Source organism: Procambarus clarkii, chromosome 5, assembly GCF_040958095.1.
Source record: "Procambarus clarkii isolate CNS0578487 chromosome 5, FALCON_Pclarkii_2.0, whole genome shotgun sequence".
Taxonomy (NCBI): Eukaryota; Metazoa; Arthropoda; class Malacostraca; order Decapoda; family Cambaridae; genus Procambarus; species Procambarus clarkii.
The window spans coordinates 9,184,544-9,206,440 of record NC_091154.1 but is presented as its reverse complement, the minus strand read 5'-3'; the positions used below and the strand labels follow the sequence as shown (position 1 = coordinate 9,206,440).

Below are 21,897 nucleotides of genomic sequence, written 5' to 3'. Positions count from 1 at the left end.
AAGATTTATTTTATTAAATCATACACAGATAAAAAATTTATTTTATTTTCTTACCCAATCTATGACCTGCATAATAACCTCTAGGATCAAGGTAAATGAATCAAAATGTTATTATAATATCAATAACCTTAATAGAGACTAATGAGGTTGGTTCAATAAAGATAACATAACAATTCATTACTGGTTCAATAAAGTCTAATCAGAAAAATAACTAATAAACATTTCGAAAGAGCTAAACACAATTTCTACATTTAAAGTGAAATAATATTTCTTCAATAAAAATACACCAGAATAATAATGCCGAGTCAATATGGATAGGCCTAAATAATATCAATTGATCAATGAATTTGAACCTGGTTAAAATAGTTGGATGAAATATATGATACGAGAACACGCAACGAGGGTTGATTATGATAAACCATAATAATTCCATATTATATATATATATATATATATATATATATATATATATATATATATATATATATATATATATATATATAACGTAAAAATGACCCCTCACTTGCTCTGGTGCTCTTGGGAGATGGTGGTCTTTGGTGTGTATAAATACTCCGAAATTACCATCTCTTTTAAGGGTCTGAGCAGTGGTGCAGTGGGTTAAAGGCGTACCTGTTATGCCAGTTGCTGGAAGGCTTCTGTGCTGGCTAGGGTTCGAGTCTCCTGGTGGGAAAGTGTTCTAAAGTTGTGTAACTTCACTCTCGTGTTTAAGAGAGTTGTGCATCAAGCATAGACACAGTGTTCTCCCATATTAACAGGGACTTGATGAAAAACGTAAAAATGACCCCTCACTTGCTCTAGTGCTCTTGGGAGATGGTGGTCTTTGGTGTGAATAAATACTCCGAAATTACCATCTCTTTTAAGGGTCTGACCGGTGGTGCAGTGGGTTAAAGGCGTACCTGTTATGCCAGTTGCTGGAAGGCTTCTGTGCTGGCTAGGGTTCAAGTCTCCTGGTGGGAAAGTGTTCTAAAGTTATATATATATATATATATATATATATATATATATATATATATATATATATATATATATATATATATATATATTGTGACGGTAAAGCGTTGGTGTTCGGCTGTTTCAAAAGCTAGGGGCAGGGCCTCGTCACATAATAGAAAAAAAAAGAGAAAAGCTGGAGCTTTCATCTGTGGTAAGGTAATGGGAAGACACACAAAACACAAGTAAATTAACAATGAAATTTTGATTACTTTAGAAAAACAAGACATGAATAAAGTTTAGCACATAAAATATGAAAGACAAGTCAACAAACAAAATAATATGAATAATCATTGGCAAATGAAAAGTTACGTTAAGACAAGTGAGTTACAGTGATAGCAAAATAAAATATTAGTGATGCTGGAATATTGGCTTCGAGCTGCCACCTCCCTTAGTGCACGAAAGCCAAGGCTTAGTCTACCAGCGAGAGATGTCAACTGCTTGGAGCACTGAGATATTCTGACGATATTAGCTCACTGCAGCCCAGACGTCAACTTGTGGCGGAGGGCAGGTGCGACGAGACACCAGCCAATCAGCGACAGGCAGGCAAAGGATGAGCAGTTTGCTGGTTACGGCGGTGGTAGGTAGCAGGTGTCACTGTGTGCTGGGTACTCTGGGCAAAACGTTTTGGCGATATTTGGTAGACGTATCTTCTATATTATCTTGTATATTGACGTACTTTGTAGGGAAGAGCAGGCTCAATCTCTTTTGAAAGAGATTATCGTCACAATATATATAATGTACTTATAGTAGCCCGAACGCAGTTCTTGGCCACTATGCAAGGCCCGATTTGCCAAATAAGCCAAGTTTTCCTAAATTTCAATATTTTTCAATTTTTTTTCTTATGAAATGATGAAGCAATTCATTTCATTATGTATGAGCTAATTTGTTTAAATTTGTGTTACAACTAACGAAGATATATGACCGAACCTAACCAACCCTACCTAACCTAACCTATCTTAACCTAAGCTAAACTAACATAACTAAATCAATAATTTATGTTCTTAATATAATATAATAATAATATTTAAAATAAACCAATTGGAAACAATTTATTGAAAATAAAGGAAATCTCCCGGCCTATTAGGCAAATCGGGCCTTGCATAGTAGGCCGAGAAGTGCGTTCTGGCTACTAGGTACGACATATGTTATATATATATATATATATATATATATATATATATATATATATATATATATATATATATATATATATATATATAAATATATGCGAACAAGCCTGAATGGTCCCCAGGATTATATGCAACTGAAAACTCACACCCCAGAAGTGACTCGAACCCATACTGCCAGGAGCACTCTGCTGGCGTACAGGATCCCTTAACCGCTCGACCAACATGACCGGACAAAAGAGGATGGTAGCCGAAGATGCTCCCCAATGAATGAGGTGATTTAATAAAATACCATGCCCAAGATTACCAACCGAGTGCCGGCGAGGAGATGGAAATAGCCTCGGCTACCATCCTCTTTTGTCCGGTCGTGTTGGTCGAGTGGTTAAGGGATCCTGTACGCCAGCAGAGTGCTCCTGGCAGTATGGGTTCGAGTCACTTCTGGGGTGTGAATTTTCAGTTATATATATATATATATATATATATATATATATATATATATATATATATATATATATATATATATATATAACTCCAATATTGTTTGTTGATCAATAAAGATAAAACCAGAATAAAACTATTGGATCAACAGAGAACCAAACTAGCATTGATCAATAAAACATAATGAGTGTAAGAACATAAATATTATGAACTCTCACAATCCCAATGTTCCTTCGTGTTTATAAAATATATATAACAAAGACCAACTAGGAAAATGCTTTTAGTTCAATAAATAATCCTTCATACATCTGACGTGAACATAAAATATTAACATTCTGAAAAAAAAATGCTGAAAATATTATATAAGATTAACCAATTTTACTTACAGACAAAAAAAGCAATTATTTTATAGAAAAGATAATTAAAATATAAAATTAGATGTATGAGATATTGCCTAAACAAGCCCTCGGTGAATTGAAATCCCAGACTGAAACACACCGGTGATATTAACAAGACCTTCACTGCCTTGGGGCCCCCAGGAAGGAGGACGGGCCCCGCCCATCCCCGAAAATGCAGAATTACAATTATATACACATTTTTTTTTATATAAATATAATTAGACAAGAGTTTTGAATTCCAGGTCGAGTAATTAGCCACTCTGCCAAGAGATCTCTCATGAACAGCATTGGGGCCACTAGAATCTTGGGGTCCCTGGGTACCTGTCCAAGTGGCCCCAAGGGAGAGACAAAGAGGGAGAAATATAGGAGAGACACGAAATATAAGGGAGACATGATCCCCACCTACAAAATACTTAGATTGAATACAGACAAAAATAAGCTCTTCTTGAAAGTAAAAGATCAGAGGTCTCAGCTGGAAATTACACACTAAACTGGACAACGAAATCATTAGAAAGAATTTTTTCAGTGTTAGCTAAAGTAAGCAAGAGAATTTACCCAAATTTTAAGTGTTGGGAGTCGATGTCATAAATAGCTTTAAACGTATTTTTAAGAAAGTCCAACAGCAATATCTAACCCCCTTTTCACACACAATTACCTGAGAACAACTTGGTGAGTTAACCATAACAATAATAATAATAATAATAATAATAATAATAATAATAATAATAATAATAATAATAGTTTATTTAGGTAAAAGTACATACGTACAAAATGAGTTACAAACAGAATATTGGATTTCTAGAGAATGCCAGTATATACTATGCCTAAAGCCATTAATACGCATAGGGTTTCGGGCAGAAAATTTCACTTGGTGAGTGAGTGTACACTTGGTGAACTAAGTGAGTACTTTCCCCTCAAAAAACACCCACAATCGTACTCAAACAATCCGGAAAAACACCTTTAAAATACAGGAAAATAATTGCATCACCCCAAAACAATCACACTCACCAAATATAAGCCTTAAACACACCCAGCAACACATGTAAATATACGCAAAATACAAACACCCACCCACACCCACACTACCCACACCAACCTATTCCCAAGTACACCTGGAGTAGCCATACACACCCACAACCACCCACTCTCATCCACAACCACCCCCACAACCACACCAACACCCAGCTACACCCACAACCACACCAACACCCAGCTACACCCACAACCACACCAACACCCAGCTACACCCACAACCACACCAACACCCAGCTACACCCACAACCACACCAACACCCAGCTACACCCACAACCACACCAACACCCAGCTACACCCACAACCACACCAACACCCGGCAACACCCAGAGGGCCAGCAGGTCAGAGAGAACACACACACACGCGAACATGTAACTCAACATAAGGTCAGACGCGCCTCCCTTCCTTGAGCGGCGTCACGCATTCCTGTCAACCCGTCAACTGGGTGGACGGGGCAGCCCGTCCCATCAATTGTGGAGTGGAACTGACGCAGAGGGGGAAGAGGAAGGAGAGAGAGAGAGAGAGAGAGAGAGAGAGAGAGAGAGAGAGAGAGAGAGAGAGAGAGAGAGAGAGAGAGAGACAGAGAGAGAGAGAGAGAGACAGAGAGAGAGAGAGACAGAGAGAGAGAGAGAGAGAGAGAGAGACAGAGAGAGAGAGAGAGAGAGACAGAGAGAGAGAGAGAGAGAGAGAGAGACAGAGAGAGAGAGAGAGAGACAGAGAGAGAGAGAGACAGAGAGAGAGACAGACAGACAGAGAGAGAGAGAGAGAGAGAGAGAGAGAGACAGAGAGAGAGAGAGAGAATACATCCGAACACAAAAGCTCTGGCACCAGAACATTAGGACACAAATATACGGAAAATTAAATTAAACACACACAAAAATTCACGGCCCGGGAACCTCCCACACCAAAACATACCAAACTGCACAACAAAGTCAACCCCACACACGCATTCAACACAACTAATCGTTACCCACTACGACAGATCACGCATCTCGGTATGATTGGTGTCCCTGAAAGCCATCACCCAAGGACCAATGAGCTCAACACCCGGAAACGAAAATAACAAATAAGGTTTATTGAGACAGATGAGGTGTCTCAGTTTGGCCTTATATATATAGAGAGACGACTGATGCCTTGATGGTCACTTGCTCGAGGGCTTTCTGCACGAGAACGCGTATTGAAGGTAAAACTATTATATATTTATTTTCAAAGTTTTAATGATAAAAAACTGAAGGTTATCAATTTGGTTCGGTTTTGTGTTAATGGCTATAAATCTATGGAGGGTTGTTTAGGCCACCGCAACAGTTTACTGACTAGCCAGCAAGTCTAGTTTAGTCCTGGACATTGTCCAGGACTAAACTAAAGATTACTCTTCAGGGTATATACACACCCCGCTCGAAGTTTACATTTCAATGTGTATAATTCTCATATATGCAGCTGACGATCACAAAACATTGATCATTGGTATACGGAAAACCCACACAGAAATGGGAAAGGGAGTTGACCAGACCACACACTAGAAGTTGAAGGGACGACAACTGAAGGACGAAGGGAAAGGGAGTTGATCGTTTCGGTTTGTTAGAGCCTTTCTCAACCACAGACTGGCTGAGAGGAGCAGAGGGAGAGTGGAGACTGGCTGAGAGGAGCAGAGGGAGAGTGGAGGCCAACGTCTGTGACCTGACCAACCATCCCCCAGGAGGAGATGAGGCCAGAACCAGGTATAGCGTAGCTTAGAACAGTCCATAAATAACAAGCGATCACAGAATAATAATGAAAGAATGTACAAAAAGCCTCATGGAACAAATACATAATATTTGTATTATAATATCGTAGACATTGTAACACATACCATCAGAGTTTTTTCATAAACTGTTGTGCAATATTGTAACTTAAGTACGGGTCTAGTTTGAACATACCAGTACTAACATTGAGAAGATTTGGACACTGATTAGGACAGACTCAATCAAATTTCGTTCCACGAAACCACTGCAATTAGTGATTCTTTTCGCCCCTCCCCAATTAATAGTGTGATTAAACAAACTTGTGTGGAGATTCAATGCACTAGATGTTTGTGCAGTTCTAATACTATAAGCATGTTGGGACAAACGCAATTGAAAGGATTTTCCAGTTTGTCCAAGGTACACAGACTCACAATAATTGCAGCGAATCGAATACACACAACCTGCTGTACCAGGTGAGTTTTTTTTTATTAAATTGGACTTCATCGTACTATTATTAAACACAAGATTGATATTAAGGTTCTTGAAAATGGCGAAAGTTTTGCTAGACCTACTGCATAAGGTACCACCAAGGAGTTTCTAATTCCTAGTTTAGCTCTAGGAATATACTGTAATTATTAAACGTATGTTTAGCGTGCCCGAACGAGCAATCTAACATCTCGCTCGAACAAGCTGGATCTCTCGTTTTCCGGATCAACATCCTTCAAATTGTTCAGTATTTTAAGTTTCAGTGAGATCCGCCCTCTGAGTACTGATAGGTAACTACTGAGGTCAAACCTATCTAACCTACCCTCAACCGAGGGGTGGCCGGTCGGCCTAGCGGACAGCACGCTGGACTTGTAATCCTGTGGTCCTGGGTTCGAACCCAGGCGACGGCGAGAAACAATGGGCAGAGTTTCTTTCACCCTATGTCCCTGTTACCTAGCAGTAAAATAGGTACCTGGGTGTTAGTCAGCTGTCACGGGCTGCTTCCTGGGGGTGGAGGCCTGGTCGAGGACTGGGCCGCGGGGACACTAAAAAGCCCCGAAATCATCTCAAGATAACCTCAAGATAACCGAGCCTAACTTAAAGAAATACATGCTAACTCTCCGATATTTACGGTTTTGAGAACCGGAAAACGAGCTTCGTCGAACTGTTTTGTCTATGGTTTGACTCTACCCGGCCTGGCACGGGTACCAACCGGTAATGCTTTCACGGATTAACTACCATCAAAACATTAGTTTATTTTATGTTATAATTATTGCTACTCGTGTTATAATCATTATCATTATAGTGTTATTATCATTATAATTATCACAGGCATCAATAACATGTTTTTGGGCGCTTTGTATTACCTTGTAGATGTTGAGGTTGGTAGGCGTGTGGATGTTGGTGGTGTTGGCAGGCCTGGCAGCAGGGGAGCCAACAGCGTACGGCCGGGCTCGCTGCTACCCTAAGACTCACTTATAATCATTATTATCATTATAGTGTTATTATCATCATAATTATCACAGACATCAATAACATGTTTTTGGGCGCTTTGTATTACCTTGTAGATGTTGAGGTTGGTAGGCGTGTGGATGTTGGTGGTGTTGGCAGGCCTGGCAGCAGGGGAGCCAACTGCGTACGGCCGGGCTCTCTGCTACCCTAAGACTCACTTCCTCACCAGCTACAAAACACAAGTCCAGAAGGTGAGGTGCAAGATCTATGTTATTACTATTATCAGTTCGTTGTAGATATTTTATGTTTACTGATCAATTTGGTAAACCACAGTCTGCACAGTTTACCAGGTGTAAACTGGTGTTTTGATAGTGACTGTATCAAGCTCATTGGAGGCGAACACAGGTGTAGCCAAGCGCTGATTGGTTGTCATCAGCAACATCTTCACTCTTATTGGTTGACGCTAATGTAAGTAACCAGCCGCTGATTGGCTGACAGATGCTTTGATTTGGTTTCCCATGTTCTATTATTAGTCATTTAAACAGCAATTATCCAACGAGTTGTATAGTTTACTATATCATTTGTTATAGTACAGCTGGTCATCGAATCTGTATCAAATTTATGTATATATCATACAGCTATACAAGTGTACTTCCTGCACTACAATGATCAAGTATGTATCATGTATCCCAATGCTCGCTCAAGCGTATGCAGCTCCAGCCTGGAGTCCAAACCTAGTTAAACACAAGACAAAGTTAAAGAAAATTCAGAGGTATGCCACCAGACTAGTCCCAGAAGTGAGAGGTATGAGTTACGAGGAAAGGCTACAGGAATTAAATCTCACGTCCCTGGAAGACAGAAGAGTTAGGTTAGACATGATCACCACCTACAAAATTCTTAGAGGAATTTGTAGGGTAAACAAAGACAAACTCTTCAGCACGGGTGGGACACGAACAAGGGAACACAGGTGGAAACTTAGTACTCAAATGAGCCACAGAGACATTAGATTTTTGTTTCATTGTCAAAGTAATTGATTGATGGAAGCCATTAGGAAGTGATGTGGTGGAAGCTGACTCCATACACAGTTTCAAATGTAGATATGATAGAGCCCAATAGGCTCAGGAACCTGTACACCAGTTGATTGACAGTTGAGAGGCGGGACCAAAGAGCCGAAGCTCAACCCCCGCAAGCACAACTAGGTGAGTAGTATACAGAGCTTATGTAAGGGATCTACTATAACTCACAGGATGGGTATAGGGTCCACAACCACTCACAGGATGGGTATAGGGCCCACAACCACTCACAGGATGGGTATAGGGTCCACAACCACTTACAGGATGGGTATAGGGTCCACAACCACTCACAGGATGGGTATAGGGTCCACAACCACTCACAGGATGGGTATAGGGGTCCACAACCACTCACAGGATGGATATAGGGTCCACAACCACTCACAGGATGGGTATAGGGTCCACAACCACTCACAGGATGGGTATAGGGTCCACAACCACTCACAGGATGGGTATAGGGTCCACAACCACTCACAGGATGGGTATAGGGTCCACAACCACTCACAGGATGGGTATAGGGTCCACAACCACTCACAGGATGAGTATAGGGGTACATAACCACTCACAGGATGGGGTATAGGGTCCACAACCACTCACAGGATGGGTATAGGGTCCACAACCACTCACAGGATGGGTATAGGGGTCCACAACCACTCACAGGATGGATATAGGGTCCACAACCACTCACAGGATGGGTATAGGGGTCACAACCACTCACAGGATGGGTATAGGGTCCACAACCACTCACAGGATGGGTATAGGGTCCACAACCACTCACAGGATGGGTATAGGGTCCACAACCAATCACAGGATGGATATAGGGGTACATAACCACTCACAGGATGGGTATAGGGTCCACAACCACTCACAGGAGGGGTATAGGGTCCACAACCACTCACAGGATGGGGTATAGGGTCCACAACCACTCACAGGAGGGGTATAGGGTACACAACCACTCACAGGATGGGTATAGGGTCCACAACCACTCACAGGATGGGTATAGGGTCCACAACCACTTACAGGATGGATATAGGGTCCACAACCACTCACAGGAGGGGTATAGGGTCCACAACCACTCACAGGAGGGGTATAGGGTACACAACCACTCACAGGATGGGTATAGGGTCCACAACCACTCACAGGATGGGTATAGGGTCCACAACCACTCACAGGATGGGTATAGGGTCCACAACCACTCACAGGATGGGTATAGGGTCCACAACCACTCACAGGATGGGTATAGGGTCCACAACCACTCACAGGATGGGTATAGGGTCCACAACCACTCACAGGATGAGTATAGGGGTACATAACCACTCACAGGATGGGGTATAGGGTCCACAACCACTCACAGGATGGGTATAGGGTCCACAACCACTCACAGGATGGGTATAGGGGTCCACAACCACTCACAGGATGGATATAGGGTCCACAACCACTCACAGGATGGGTATAGGGGTCACAACCACTCACAGGATGGGTATAGGGTCCACAACCACTCACAGGATGGGTATAGGGTCCACAACCACTCACAGGATGGGTATAGGGTCCACAACCAATCACAGGATGGATATAGGGGTACATAACCACTCACAGGATGGGTATAGGGTCCACAACCACTCACAGGAGGGGTATAGGGTCCACAACCACTCACAGGATGGGGTATAGGGTCCACAACCACTCACAGGAGGGGTATAGGGTACACAACCACTCACAGGATGGGTATAGGGTCCACAACCACTCACAGGATGGGTATAGGGTCCACAACCACTTACAGGATGGATATAGGGTCCACAACCACTCACAGGAGGGGTATAGGGTCCACAACCACTCACAGGAGGGGTATAGGGTACACAACCACTCACAGGAGGGGTATAGGGTCCACAACCACTCACAGGATGGGGTATAGGGTCCACAACCACTCACAGGAGGGGTATAGGGTACACAACCACTCACAGGATGGGTATAGGGTCCACAACCACTCACAGGATGGGTATAGGGTCCACAACCACTTACAGGATGGATATAGGGTCCACAACCACTCACAGGAGGGGTATAGGGGTCACAACCACTCACAGGAAAGGTATGCATAACAAACTAAACCATACACATCTATACACAGGTTCCAGTATACAGCACCGTATACAAGCAGCAGTACATTCCAACTACGCTGTACAAGACGGTGGAGACCGTACTCCACAAGACCCACTATGTACCGAAGGTCGCCACCACCACCCACTACCAGACGCAGGTGGAGTACGTCACCAACCACCAGCCAGTCTACCACACTAACTACCTAACCACGACCGCCTACGTGCCTAAATATTTGACGGAGACCCTCTACGATACCGTCTACAAGACGGCGCTCGAGTACCGGACGGTATACAAGACGGAATACCAACCCAAGTACACCACCAAGACCCAACTGCAGTACGATACCAAGTACGAGACTCGCTTTGTACCGCAAGTTCATACGGTTCACAGTTACAAGACCGTTTGTCCCAAGCCCGCGTACCGTCCCTACTAGATGAGACAGGCTTTGACCTCACTTTTCCGTTCCGATCCTCCTGATTACCGTCCATATTATGCTTGAGCACATTTGCCTGTCCCAAACCTCTCTTTTGTTCATACCAACTCGTGTACGATTTATTAATTGCTTCAAGTACACAAATCCATTTATTCAATGAATGGAAAAAACGGCATTTTCCATACATTTTATGACTTGATAAATATTCAATAAAAAGGCCAAAATTATCACCTCACGAGAAGTGTGAAAGACTTATGGTTTTGCTCCAAATTTTAATTTTATTTACATAGTTTTTAAATTAAATTGTTGCCTCTGTTTAATAACATAATTCGATTTCATTTTTTATCGGAATTATTTTTACCGGAGTGACATTTATTTTTTGTATTATGTAATTTTTTGTTTACAGAAAAAAAATCATTGTAATAATTTGCTGTAGTTGTGATGTAATAAAAGGTAGATGAAATTTTTAATAATATATAATTATCCTAATTGGTTACGCTTAAAAACAACTATTGACGACAATTAAAACTTAGAAATATATATATATATATATATATATATATATATATATATATATATATATATATATATATATATATATATATATATATATATATATATATATACATATATATATATATATATATATATATATATATATATATATATATATATATATATATATATATATATATATATATATATATATATCTTACAAACCACTTGCCCTTTGCTAACAAGTCACAACGCATTATTAACTTACGCTCAAATTGCAACAGTTTCACCTTTCAAAGAACATGCAACACTTTCAATAAGTTACAAATAACTTGCGACACTTTTCACGCCTTGTTAAAAACTGCAACACTTTTGATAACTTACGATCAACTTGCAACACTTTCAAGAATGTGTTAACAATTTGCAATAACAAATGATGAACTTACAACGACTTTTGATAAACTTCTTAAATGTCCAACAACAACTTTTGATCAATTTGCATCACAACTTATAATCAACTTGCAGCCCTTTCAACAACTCATTTTGTAATTTTGGGAATATTGCCAAATTGCCCCACTCAAAAGCAACAACAAATCAACTTTAAATCATTGTCTATGCAATCTTTCTGCAACATCTACGTTCCAAGTTTGCAAACTTGAAACGTTGCACATACATGGCCGCTATCATTTTTTGCAATCTCATGCATTCAACTTATATGTAGATGAACATTGATCTGAAAGTAGAGTTAATTGGCGTTTCCCATGTCTACTGTGATGCCCACACGTGCTCAACGTTTAATGTGCTGTTAAGGTTAAGGTTCATTAACCTTTGGATGGTTAAGGCCTATCAACCTCTGGAGGGTTAAAGTCTATAATCCTCTGGAAAGTTATTAAGGTCTATCAATCTCTGGAGGATTACTCAAGTCACCACAATAGCTCAAGGGCCAACCAACAAATATACTTTGCATTGTCTAGGACTAAAGCAATCTTTCAGTGTTTGTACACCGAGAAGTTGGGTATATTACCTTTCGTGTCTCCATATCTGGTTTGTGTTGGACCTAACGCCTCTCAACCTGTTAAAAGATCATTATTTCAACCGCAGGTTATTAACCAACAAGCAAGATTATATTACTTCTGACCATAGTCCAGAGCTATAGCAAACTCAATTCATATACTATAAAATTAATTGTATAGTTTATTATAGTTATCCTTAGTTAACGTAATTTTGCAACATTTTTGTACTTAACCAATGTGACTGCTGACCTACCGTCAACGATGACAACACAATTGCTGACTTATTTCTTGCTGGTGTTGTCATTTTGTTTCCAACTTGCTGTTGTCAGAATTCCTTCCGGTATTACGGACGGCTGCGTAAGGCGACCCCAAGTTTATGGACGACGTGCAACATTGATTGTCCGGTCATTGCAAATTGTATTTGCAACATGCTTGTGGCATACTGTTATGGGGGCAGTGGTGTGCTTTTGGGCAGGGAGGAAATAGCTCTTGGGTCCGCCTTCTCACAATTGTGTGGTGAGTTTTAACATGTGTTTTTCTGTTTTAAAATGCTCGCTTTAATTTTGCGCGGATTGTATTTCTCATCATCTCAACCGTCTCATATCTCTCCCCCCCCTCTCTCTCTCTCTCTCTCTCTCTCTCTCTCTCTCTCTCTCTCTCTCTCTCTCTCTCTCTCTCTCTCTCTCTCTCTCTCTCTCTCTCTCTCGTTCTCTCTCTCTCTCTCTCTCTCTCTCTCTCTCTCTCTCTCTCTCTCTCTCTCTCTCTCTCTCTCTCTCTCTCTCTCTCTCTCTCTCTCTCTCTCTCTCTCTCTCTCACATACACACACACACAGATAAACTCTTGGAAGTGGCAACAAGGAACTTTCTGAGCCAGCATGTCAAGGAACCCACAAGAGTGAGAGGCAATGATGAACCAGCTAGACTCGACTTGATATTCACCCTAAATGAGTCAGAAATAAGGGAAGTCAAAGTTGAAGCCCCCATAGGAATGAGTGACCACATTGTACTGACTTTTGAGTACTTGGTGGAGGTAGGGATAACCTATCCAAGGATGGGATCGGAGGGAAAAAGACTAAATTACCGAAGAGGGAAATATGACGAGATGAGGAACTTCCTCAGGGGAATACCATGGGAAACAGAAATTAGAGACAAGAATGTACAAGACATGATGGATTTTGTCACCCAGAAGTGCGAAGAAGCTGCAGACAAGTTTATCCCCGTCCAAAAGGAGAAAAACGAAAAACAACAGAAAAACCCATGGTTCAACCAGGAATGCAAGGTAGTGAAGCAACTGAGTAAAAGAACATGGAGAAACTACAGAAATAACAGAACACCGGAGAGCAGGGAGAGATACCAGAGGGCCAGAAATGAGTACCTCAGAGTGAGGAGGAAAACAAAGAGACATTTTGAAAATGACATCGCGAGTAGAGCCAAGACTCAACCAAAGCTTATATAAAGCTCCACAGCCACATCAGGAGAAAAACAGCAGTGAAGGAACAAGTGATGAAATTGAAAAAAGGGGAGAACAGATACACAGAGAATGACAAGGAGGTGTGTGAAGAACTCAATAAGAGATTCCAGGAGGTCTTCACAATAGAACATGGAGAAACCCCTGCAATAAATGAGGAGGAGGCAAACCAAGCAACCTTGGAGGAATTTGACCTCACCAGTGATGAGGTCAAAAGGTGTCTGTTGGAGTTGGATGTGTCAAAGGCTGTTGGGCCTGACAGAATTTCACCATGGATACTAAAGGAAGGTGCAGAAGCACTAAGTGTGCCACTCTCTATGGTGTATAACAGGTCACTGGAAACAGGAGAGCTACCAGAAAGTTGGAAGACAGCTAACGTAGTCCCAATATACAAGAAGGGTGACAGGCAAGAGTCATTGAATTACAGGCCAGTTTCCCTAACTTGTATACCATGCAAGGAGATGGAGAAGATCGTGAGAAAAAGGCTCATAGAGCATCTGGAGGGAAATAACTTTGTAACGCACCACCAACATGGGTTTAGAGATGGCAAATCGTGCTTCACAGGTTTAATAGAATTCTATGATCAGGCAACAAAAATTTAGGCAGGAAAGAGAAGGGTGGGCCGACTGCATTTTCCTGGACTGCCAGAAAGCCTTTGACACAGTACCCCATCAAAGGCTGTTAAAAAAGTTGGAGCAACAAACAGGAGTAAAAGGGAAGGTGCTCCAGTGGATAAGGGAGTACTTAAGCAACAGGAAACAGCGAGTAATGGTGAGGGAGGAGACATCAGAGTGGCGAGATGTCACCAGCGGAGTCCCACGGGGCTCAGTACATGAACCCATCCTGTTTCTAATATATGTAAACGATCTTTCGGAGAGTATAGACTCGTTCCTCTCAATGTTTGCTGATGATGCAAAAATTATGAGAAGAATCAAGACAGATGAAGATAGACAGAGACTACAGGATGACCTTGACAAACTTGAGGAATGGTCTAGAAAATGGCTGCTAAAGTTCAACTCAGGAAAGTGTAAGGTAATGAAATTAGGCGAACGGAGCAGGAGGCTGAACACAAGGTACCATCTGGGAGGTGAAATCCAGCAAGAGTCAAATAGAGAGAAAGTCCTGGGGGTTGATATCACGCCAGACCTGTCATTTGAAGCCCATATCAAGAGGATAACATCAGCGGCATATGCCAGGTTGGCCAACATAAGAACGGCATTTAGAAACTTGTGTAAGGAATCATTCAGAACTTTGTATACCACATATGTCAGACCAATCCTGGAGTATGCAGCTCCAGTATGCAGTCCATATCTAGTCAAGCATAAGACTAAACTGGAAAAGGTTAAAAGGTTTGCCACCAGACTAGTACCCGAGCTGAGAGGTATGAGCTACGAGGAGAGACTACGGGAATTAAACCTTACTTCGAAGGAAGACAGAAGAGTTGGGGGACATGATCAACACATACAAGATTCTCAAAGGGCAGATGGCAGATAAAGACAGGCTATTTAACACAAGGGGCACACGCACTAGAGGACACAGATGGAAATTGAGTGCCCAAATGAGCCACAGAGATATTAGAAAGAACTTTTTCAGTGTCAGAGCAGTTAACGGATGGAATGCATTAGGCAGTGATGTGGTGGAGGCTGACTCCATACACAGTTTCAAGAGTAGATATGATAGAGCCCAGTAGGCTCAGGAACCTGTACACCAGTTGATTGACAGTTGAGAGGCGGGACCAAAGAGCCAGAGCTCAACTCCCCCCCCCCCACAATCACAACTAGGTGAGTACACACACTAATTGACTTATTTACATACGCGTAGTTCATCTGTTTCCAGTTCCAATCATCCCTGAGACAGGCTGTCCTTGTCCACATTTTAAAATCCTCTAAGTATCTCCTACGTCGTGATCATATCTTCTCTAGTTCTTCTTGCATCCTGCGATAGGGGATTAAGGTCGTTTGGTCCATCCTAGTAGCTCAGGTCTCGTATTTTGTACATCAAACTTTTAAACCTTGTCAATGTTCATTTAGATGTCTATGCTGTTCTACAATAATGTTCATACTTATTTACTGCAGCACCAATCAGTGGACGGATGCTAGGAACACGGGGTCTCGGTTAGTACAGTGGGCTTCGGTCTTGATTCATTATCGGGGATCCCGGGTTCCATTCCCAAGCGTAGCAGGAATGGTTAGGCATGTATCTTTTCACCTAATGCCCCTTCTAACCAAACAGTAAATAGATACCCGGGAGTTAGGCAACTGTTGTGGGGTTGCATGCTAGAAAGAGTCAATGTGACCTCGATCTGAGCCTAAACTGGGATGAATGTATCGCCTCTCTGGTTTTTCCCTCAAATACTGATATAATTTGATCATTTTGCAACTGGTTATTGTAACAAACTAGGCTGGTTGTAAGAATTATTCCAGAAGGTTCCAGAAGTTTCGTGTAGGGAGCTGACCTCAAAAAAGAGAAATCCCTTGTCTTGAGTCCCTTGTAGAGAATAAAAAGTAAGAATACGGGTAGAGGGGGAAAAGAAGAAGGAAAGATCATTAGAGAACACCCTCCCCGTGTTACATTATAATGGTCAGTGGTTTACACAGTTCACCCGCCAACTCCTTTAGTATCCAGGGTGATACAAGGTACTTGCTGGGGAAAGTAAATAGGAGCTGCTTTTGATCAGTCAGCCTTGTTTAGTTCCCATATTCCTATTCAACCAGAGGAACCTTATGTTTGGTATGTAAACATTTGGTATATGAAGTCCAGTCAATTATACTTCAGTAACCCCTTTGAAACTTGCGGTGTTTCTGGTTTTGTGGCCAGAAATTGTGAGTAATGAAGAATATGAATGTTTTGATGAATACAGAAAAATACGGATAACTGTTGGTAACGTGTTTATTGTGATATAAAGTATACATACGTTGTCTTGTGCGGGTGTGTGTGTGGACAATACACTCAGATCCCACAATACACTCGGGGTTTGACAATACACTGAAGAGTCACTCTCGGACCTACACTACACTCTTGGCCTTACAAACTCCAAACCTTAGTGCTTTCTCCTGATAGTTTTCTTTCCTTTCCCAAACTTAAGCCCAGTAACTGTAGTTATATAAACTGGTTCTTGCCCTTGTCTTCATGCTCTGGACGGATTCATTTAGCGTCAATGAACACCTGTGATTCTTAGGCATGGTCATGCAGCTGTGAATTTTAAATTAAACACAGCTGCAAATCAAATTCAGCTGTAGTTATCTCTTCAAGATACAGCTATATATTATCAGGTCAAAATAAAATTATTGAATTAAGTCAGGCAATTAAAGCAATACACATAATCAGGTACATTTATATGACCTTGTTATCCTCAACTTAAAGCATTGCAAATCCTCAGTATGACGTTTTATAAGCGACTAATCTTTAATGCCTAGTCCAATATGCCAGATGCCAGCACCAACAGTGAGCCATCACAACGCTGGAAGACACCCCACAGGGCACATAGTTTGATTCTGTATAATCTTTTCGAACATACTCGTCTTTGCTGTCACCTCATATACCTACAGTCACGTCGTAAACCCGGAATTAGACACTAAACAAGGGTTCGAATCCAAGACAAGGTCAGAATAAAGGCACTGTGGAAAGACAATATACCTAGAGAGGATCACCAATTGGGACGACCTACAGAGGATCACCAACTGAGACGACCTACAGAGGATCACCAATTGGGACGACCTGCAGAGGATCACCAACTGAGACGACCTGCAGAGGATTGCCAACTGAGACGACCTACAGAGGATCACCAACTGAGACGACCTACAGAGGATCACCAACTGAGACGACCTACAGAGGATCACCAACTGAGACGACCTACAGAGGATCACCAACTGAGACGACCTACAGAGGATCACCAACTGAGACGACCTACAGAGGATCACCAACTGAGACGACCTACAGAGGATCACCAACTGAGACGACCTACAGAGGATCACCAACTGAGACGACCTACAGAGGATTGCCAACTGAGACGACCTGCAGAGGATTGCCAACTGAGACGACCTGCAGAGGATCACCAATTGGGACGACCTACAGAGGATCACCAACTGAGACGACCTACAGAGGATTGCCAACTGAGACGACCTGCAGAGGATCACCAACTGAGACGACCTACAGAGGATTGCCAACTGAGACGACCTACAGAGGATTGCCAACTGAGACGACCTACAGAGGATTACCAACTGAGACGACCTACAGAGGATTACCAACTGGAATTCATGGGGACAATCAGATCCTATGTACAGGAGGTGCTAAGCACAGGGTTCGATTCCCTACCATTGAAAGCTGTGTGTATCGTTTGGTCTAGGCTGGATTAGGCTGTGCTAGGTTAGGTTGCGTTGGGATAAATTTGATTTGTTTAGAGTCGACTGGGTTGGATTAAGTTAAGTTTGCTATTTTTTTTGCTGGTTTAGGCTAAGTTGTAGGTTAAGTTAGGTTAGGTGGGTTAAGTTAGGTTAAGTAGGTTAAGTTAGGTTGGGGATGGTTTAAGTCAGGGGAGTTTAGACTGGACTTAGTTAGGATGAGTTACTTAGGTTAGGTTAGGTAGGATAAGTCAGGTTGACGACCTGTCTTAAGTACGAAACCGCTTATATATATATATCCCATAACATCACCTCACAGTGAATAGCTTACAGACCGTCAACTCTAACAGCCCCATTGATCAAACATAGTACCGAAAAGCACTCAATATAACGTACAGTGTACAGCTTCTTGTCTCTTAAAACAAACTACAAACGCCTCGTGACTTTTAATAACGGGTGAAAAAAAAAATACCTACATACTAAAATCACAAGAAATATTTGCTTGGTGACACTTTTGAAAGACAATAGAGAGTGGGTGAAGTTGCTGTTGAAGTGTTGACACACGAGCACACGCAGTAGAGACAAGATCTTGCAGTCACCCCTGTAAAGCTCTCAAACCAAACACATAACACGTTTAATATGATGAATGTGGTTCTCCCATGGTGGTTCCTAATCACCCATGCTAAATGGTACACATTAAGGCAGTCAACTCTTCCTTCACAAATCTCTTATTAGGCTTTATGGTTAAAAATTGATATATAATTCTATGGTTAATATGAATTATATTTCAAATTATAATATAACTGAATTATATTATATATATATATATATATATATATATATATATATATATATATATATATATATATATATATATATATATATATATATATATATATATATATATATATATATATATATATATATATATATATATATATATTTGTGTGTGTGTGAATGTGTATGTAATAGTAGAGCACATTTATATGAATGTTTTCAAATCATAATACCATTTTAGAATCCCTGCATGACTCCAAAAGTGAACACATACATATTCCAACTCAAAATATATATACAAAGTTATAACATATAGCATCAGTTCAGTGAGAATATACCTTAAAGTTTACATTCTAATAAATATTGTGCGACAATCGTTCGAGAACCCCTGTACACAGACACACAACATTATTCTAGCATGTTGTGATCACAACAGAACATGTTTAGCGTGTGGGAATTCAACAACACTTTTCCCAGGTGAGTAACCTTCATATTTTTAACACTGCAATTGCTTAAAGAATTGTATATTGAGAGCAAGAGAATAATTCAATAATTCAGCATTGGACGACATCAAGTTGGTGAGTATTAGTGAGTATTATAATATGAAAGATGTATATATATATATATGCATGTATATATATATATATATATATATATATATATATATATATATATATATATATATATATATATATATATATATATATATACTAGTACTATGAAACGGAATATCGGAAACAATAGTTGCAGAACTTTCCTCAGTCAATATGAACAAAATCTTCAGGAATTATTGGTAGTGATTACCTAACAATTTACAACAGTTTATCATGAAAATTAATTTTATTTCTATTTTACCCTCGTGGTTCGGTGATGCCAGAGTTTGGTCACAGAATATATAATTGATGATGATTACATGTAGTATATACCTCGGGGCTCTACATATACATATATATGGGGGCCTTCAGTTGCATTTGTAAAGCCTTCAGAAGTGACTAAAGAACATTATGGAGATCCTTGAAATTTTTTTAGTTTTTCAAATTGTGCAGAAATTCTGTGGAAATTTTCTTCTTGAAGGTTTTTTGTGAGTATTATAAATGTTATAATTGTTGTTGTTGTTGTGGTGAAAATTCAGCTACTCGGAACAAAAAGTTCCAAGTAGTACGGGCTATGGTGATCCCGTAGTGGACGTAATTTTTGGTGAGTATTACAAGTGGCCGTTGACGAGCCTATTGTTCCCCGATGACCTCAGCCTTGAGTCTCTCAGCTAAAGCCCTCCTCACCTGTAGGGTCTGGGGGTCGATTGTTGAACCATCCAGAACCTGAAAATGGTAATCCCAGATTTACATTGGATTGACTCGAACCTCATTAATAAATACTGGAACACGCAGGGTAAATAGACAGTTATCTTATCTTGAGGTTATCTTGAGATGATTTCGGGGATGTCCCCGCGGCCCGGTCCTCGACCAGGCCTCCACCCCCAGGAAGCAGCCCGTGACAGCTGACTAACTCCCAGGTACCTATTTACTGCTAGGTAACGGGCATTTCAGGGTGAAAGAAACTTTGCCCATTTGTTTCTGCCTCGTGCGGGAATCGAACCCGCGCCACAGAATTACGAGTCCTGCTCTCTATCCACCAGGCTACGAGGCCCCCTCGTAGGCTAGCCCCCTCCACGAGGCTACGGTTGGGTATATATAGAAGAATTCAATCAGGAAATAAGTTTTTTTCGGGTAATTAATGAGGAGGGTTTCGAACCATGGCCTAAAAGTTTGCTATCACTTCATTAGAGATTCCTTTAACACACTGTGGACAAAATATATATTTTTGCATATAACATTGTACTATTAAACTGGTTGAATTTGTTGTATAATTGCTACACGTAAATCACTTGGCTCCAAAATGGCATCCTTGACAAAAAACTACATAATACCATTATTATATCACGCCATGTGTAATGGACCATGCACTGGAGAACATACGGAGACCTGGACAACGGGAGGAATTAGTTCAAAATGAACTTTGTGTGTTACACTAAAAACCAATATGAGAGAACACATCGCCCCGTGAACTTACGCGAGGAATTAGATCAAAAAGACCCACCTTGCGCGCTGCCCGGGACGACTTGGGTCTCTTCTGTGGAGCGGACTCCTCGAAGGCTGCCAGTTGCTTCTCCCTCTCCTCCTGCTTCAGCGCCAGAAGCTTGTCTCGCTGGGCCTTCAGGTAGTTCTGTCGTTTCACCAGCTCCTCTGGCGAGACTTCGGTACTCTGGAAATATCGTAAGTATTTTCCTGTTACACCGTGAGGCGAGTTGGGGTTTCGTTGGTAGTTTGACCACCTCTGTTGACCTGGTGAGATTTGAAGTTAAATGTTTTGTATAATCCTTAATCTTTTAACACCTGTGTGTGTGTGTGTGTGTGTGTGTGTGTGTGTGTGTGTGTGTGTGTGTGTGTGTGTGTGTGTGTGTGTGTGTTGTAACACCCAGGACCTCCCCCCCCCTCAGAGTTCACACCCAGGGAAGCCTTCTCCAAGAGGTCAGCCCAGATGACCTCCGGTTTATCTTGTATATTGATTAAAAATTCCTGGGTTAGTCTTAGTCAGCATAGTTTCAAGTATGTAATATTTCATGCAAGGAAATTAGACTCCAGATTCTTATGTGTAAACATCCCTGGATCTCCCCCTTTTGGCCAGGTCAGAGGTCAGCCACACACGTAATTAATAACTCCTCTCTTGAAGAGTGTATGGTGAATGTCAAACAAGCTTATTGAAATATTTCTTGAGTGTTTGTACACTTTTGGTGGGTAGCAACAGCAGATCTCCCCCTCCCCCCTGTGGGGGTTGTATATAGAGGGCCTGTAGGAACATAGGAAGAGCAGAGTGCGGTACACCGGGATCGAGAGCGGGTCTGTGAAGAACATCTCAGCCCGGGAGAGACAGAGGTCTTAAGGTAATGTGTGTGATCTCTGAGGTTTTGTTCCATGTCCAAATTTCTTAACTTTTTGCCAGTGTTAGAGTAGCATTTATAAGTGGTGATTGACATAATTTG

General features: G+C 41.3%; 2 protein-coding genes across 12 annotated transcripts in view; one reads left to right on the top strand and one right to left on the bottom strand.

Annotated features, from left to right (window-relative positions):
- Window positions 1-7,284: 7,284 nt before the first annotated feature.
- LOC138352354 (adhesive plaque matrix protein-like) lies at window positions 7,285-11,222 on the top strand. Its single transcript, XM_069304773.1, has 2 exons — window positions 7,285-7,419; window positions 10,361-11,222. The coding sequence occupies exons 1-2, from the start codon at window positions 7,285-7,287 to the stop codon at window positions 10,763-10,765; spliced, it is 540 nt and encodes a 179-aa protein (XP_069160874.1). The 3' UTR covers window positions 10,766-11,222.
- A 5,389-nt stretch (window positions 11,223-16,611) lies between these two features.
- Window positions 16,612-21,897, bottom strand: part of LOC123765447 (cilia- and flagella-associated protein 36) — a 29,667-nt gene continuing 24,381 nt past the window's right edge. Inside the window, exons 5-8 of one of the 11 annotated variants that reach the window (XR_011231082.1) lie at window positions 20,955-21,119; window positions 17,512-20,176; window positions 17,431-17,457; window positions 16,612-17,376 (exon numbers count right to left, since the gene is read on the bottom strand). Coding sequence is in view for 1 of the 11 variants with exons in the window: in XM_045754026.2 (XP_045609982.1) it covers window positions 20,084-20,176; window positions 20,955-21,119 (258 nt within the window). In the remaining 10 variants the exon portion in view is untranslated. Of the gene's footprint in view, window positions 20,177-20,954; window positions 21,120-21,897 lie in introns of all 11 variants that reach the window. The other 10 variants (XR_011231084.1, XR_011231080.1, XR_011231078.1 and 7 more) reach the window with 10 other exon arrangements.

Coding starts and splice junctions, on each gene's coding strand:
- LOC138352354 (XM_069304773.1), top strand. CDS start 7,285: ATGTTGAGGTTGGTAGGCGTGTGGATGTTGGTGGTGTTGGCAGGCCTG. Junction 7,420..10,360: donor ACAAAACACAAGTCCAGAAG/GTGAGGTGCAAG, acceptor ATCTATACACAG/GTTCCAGTATACAGCACCGT.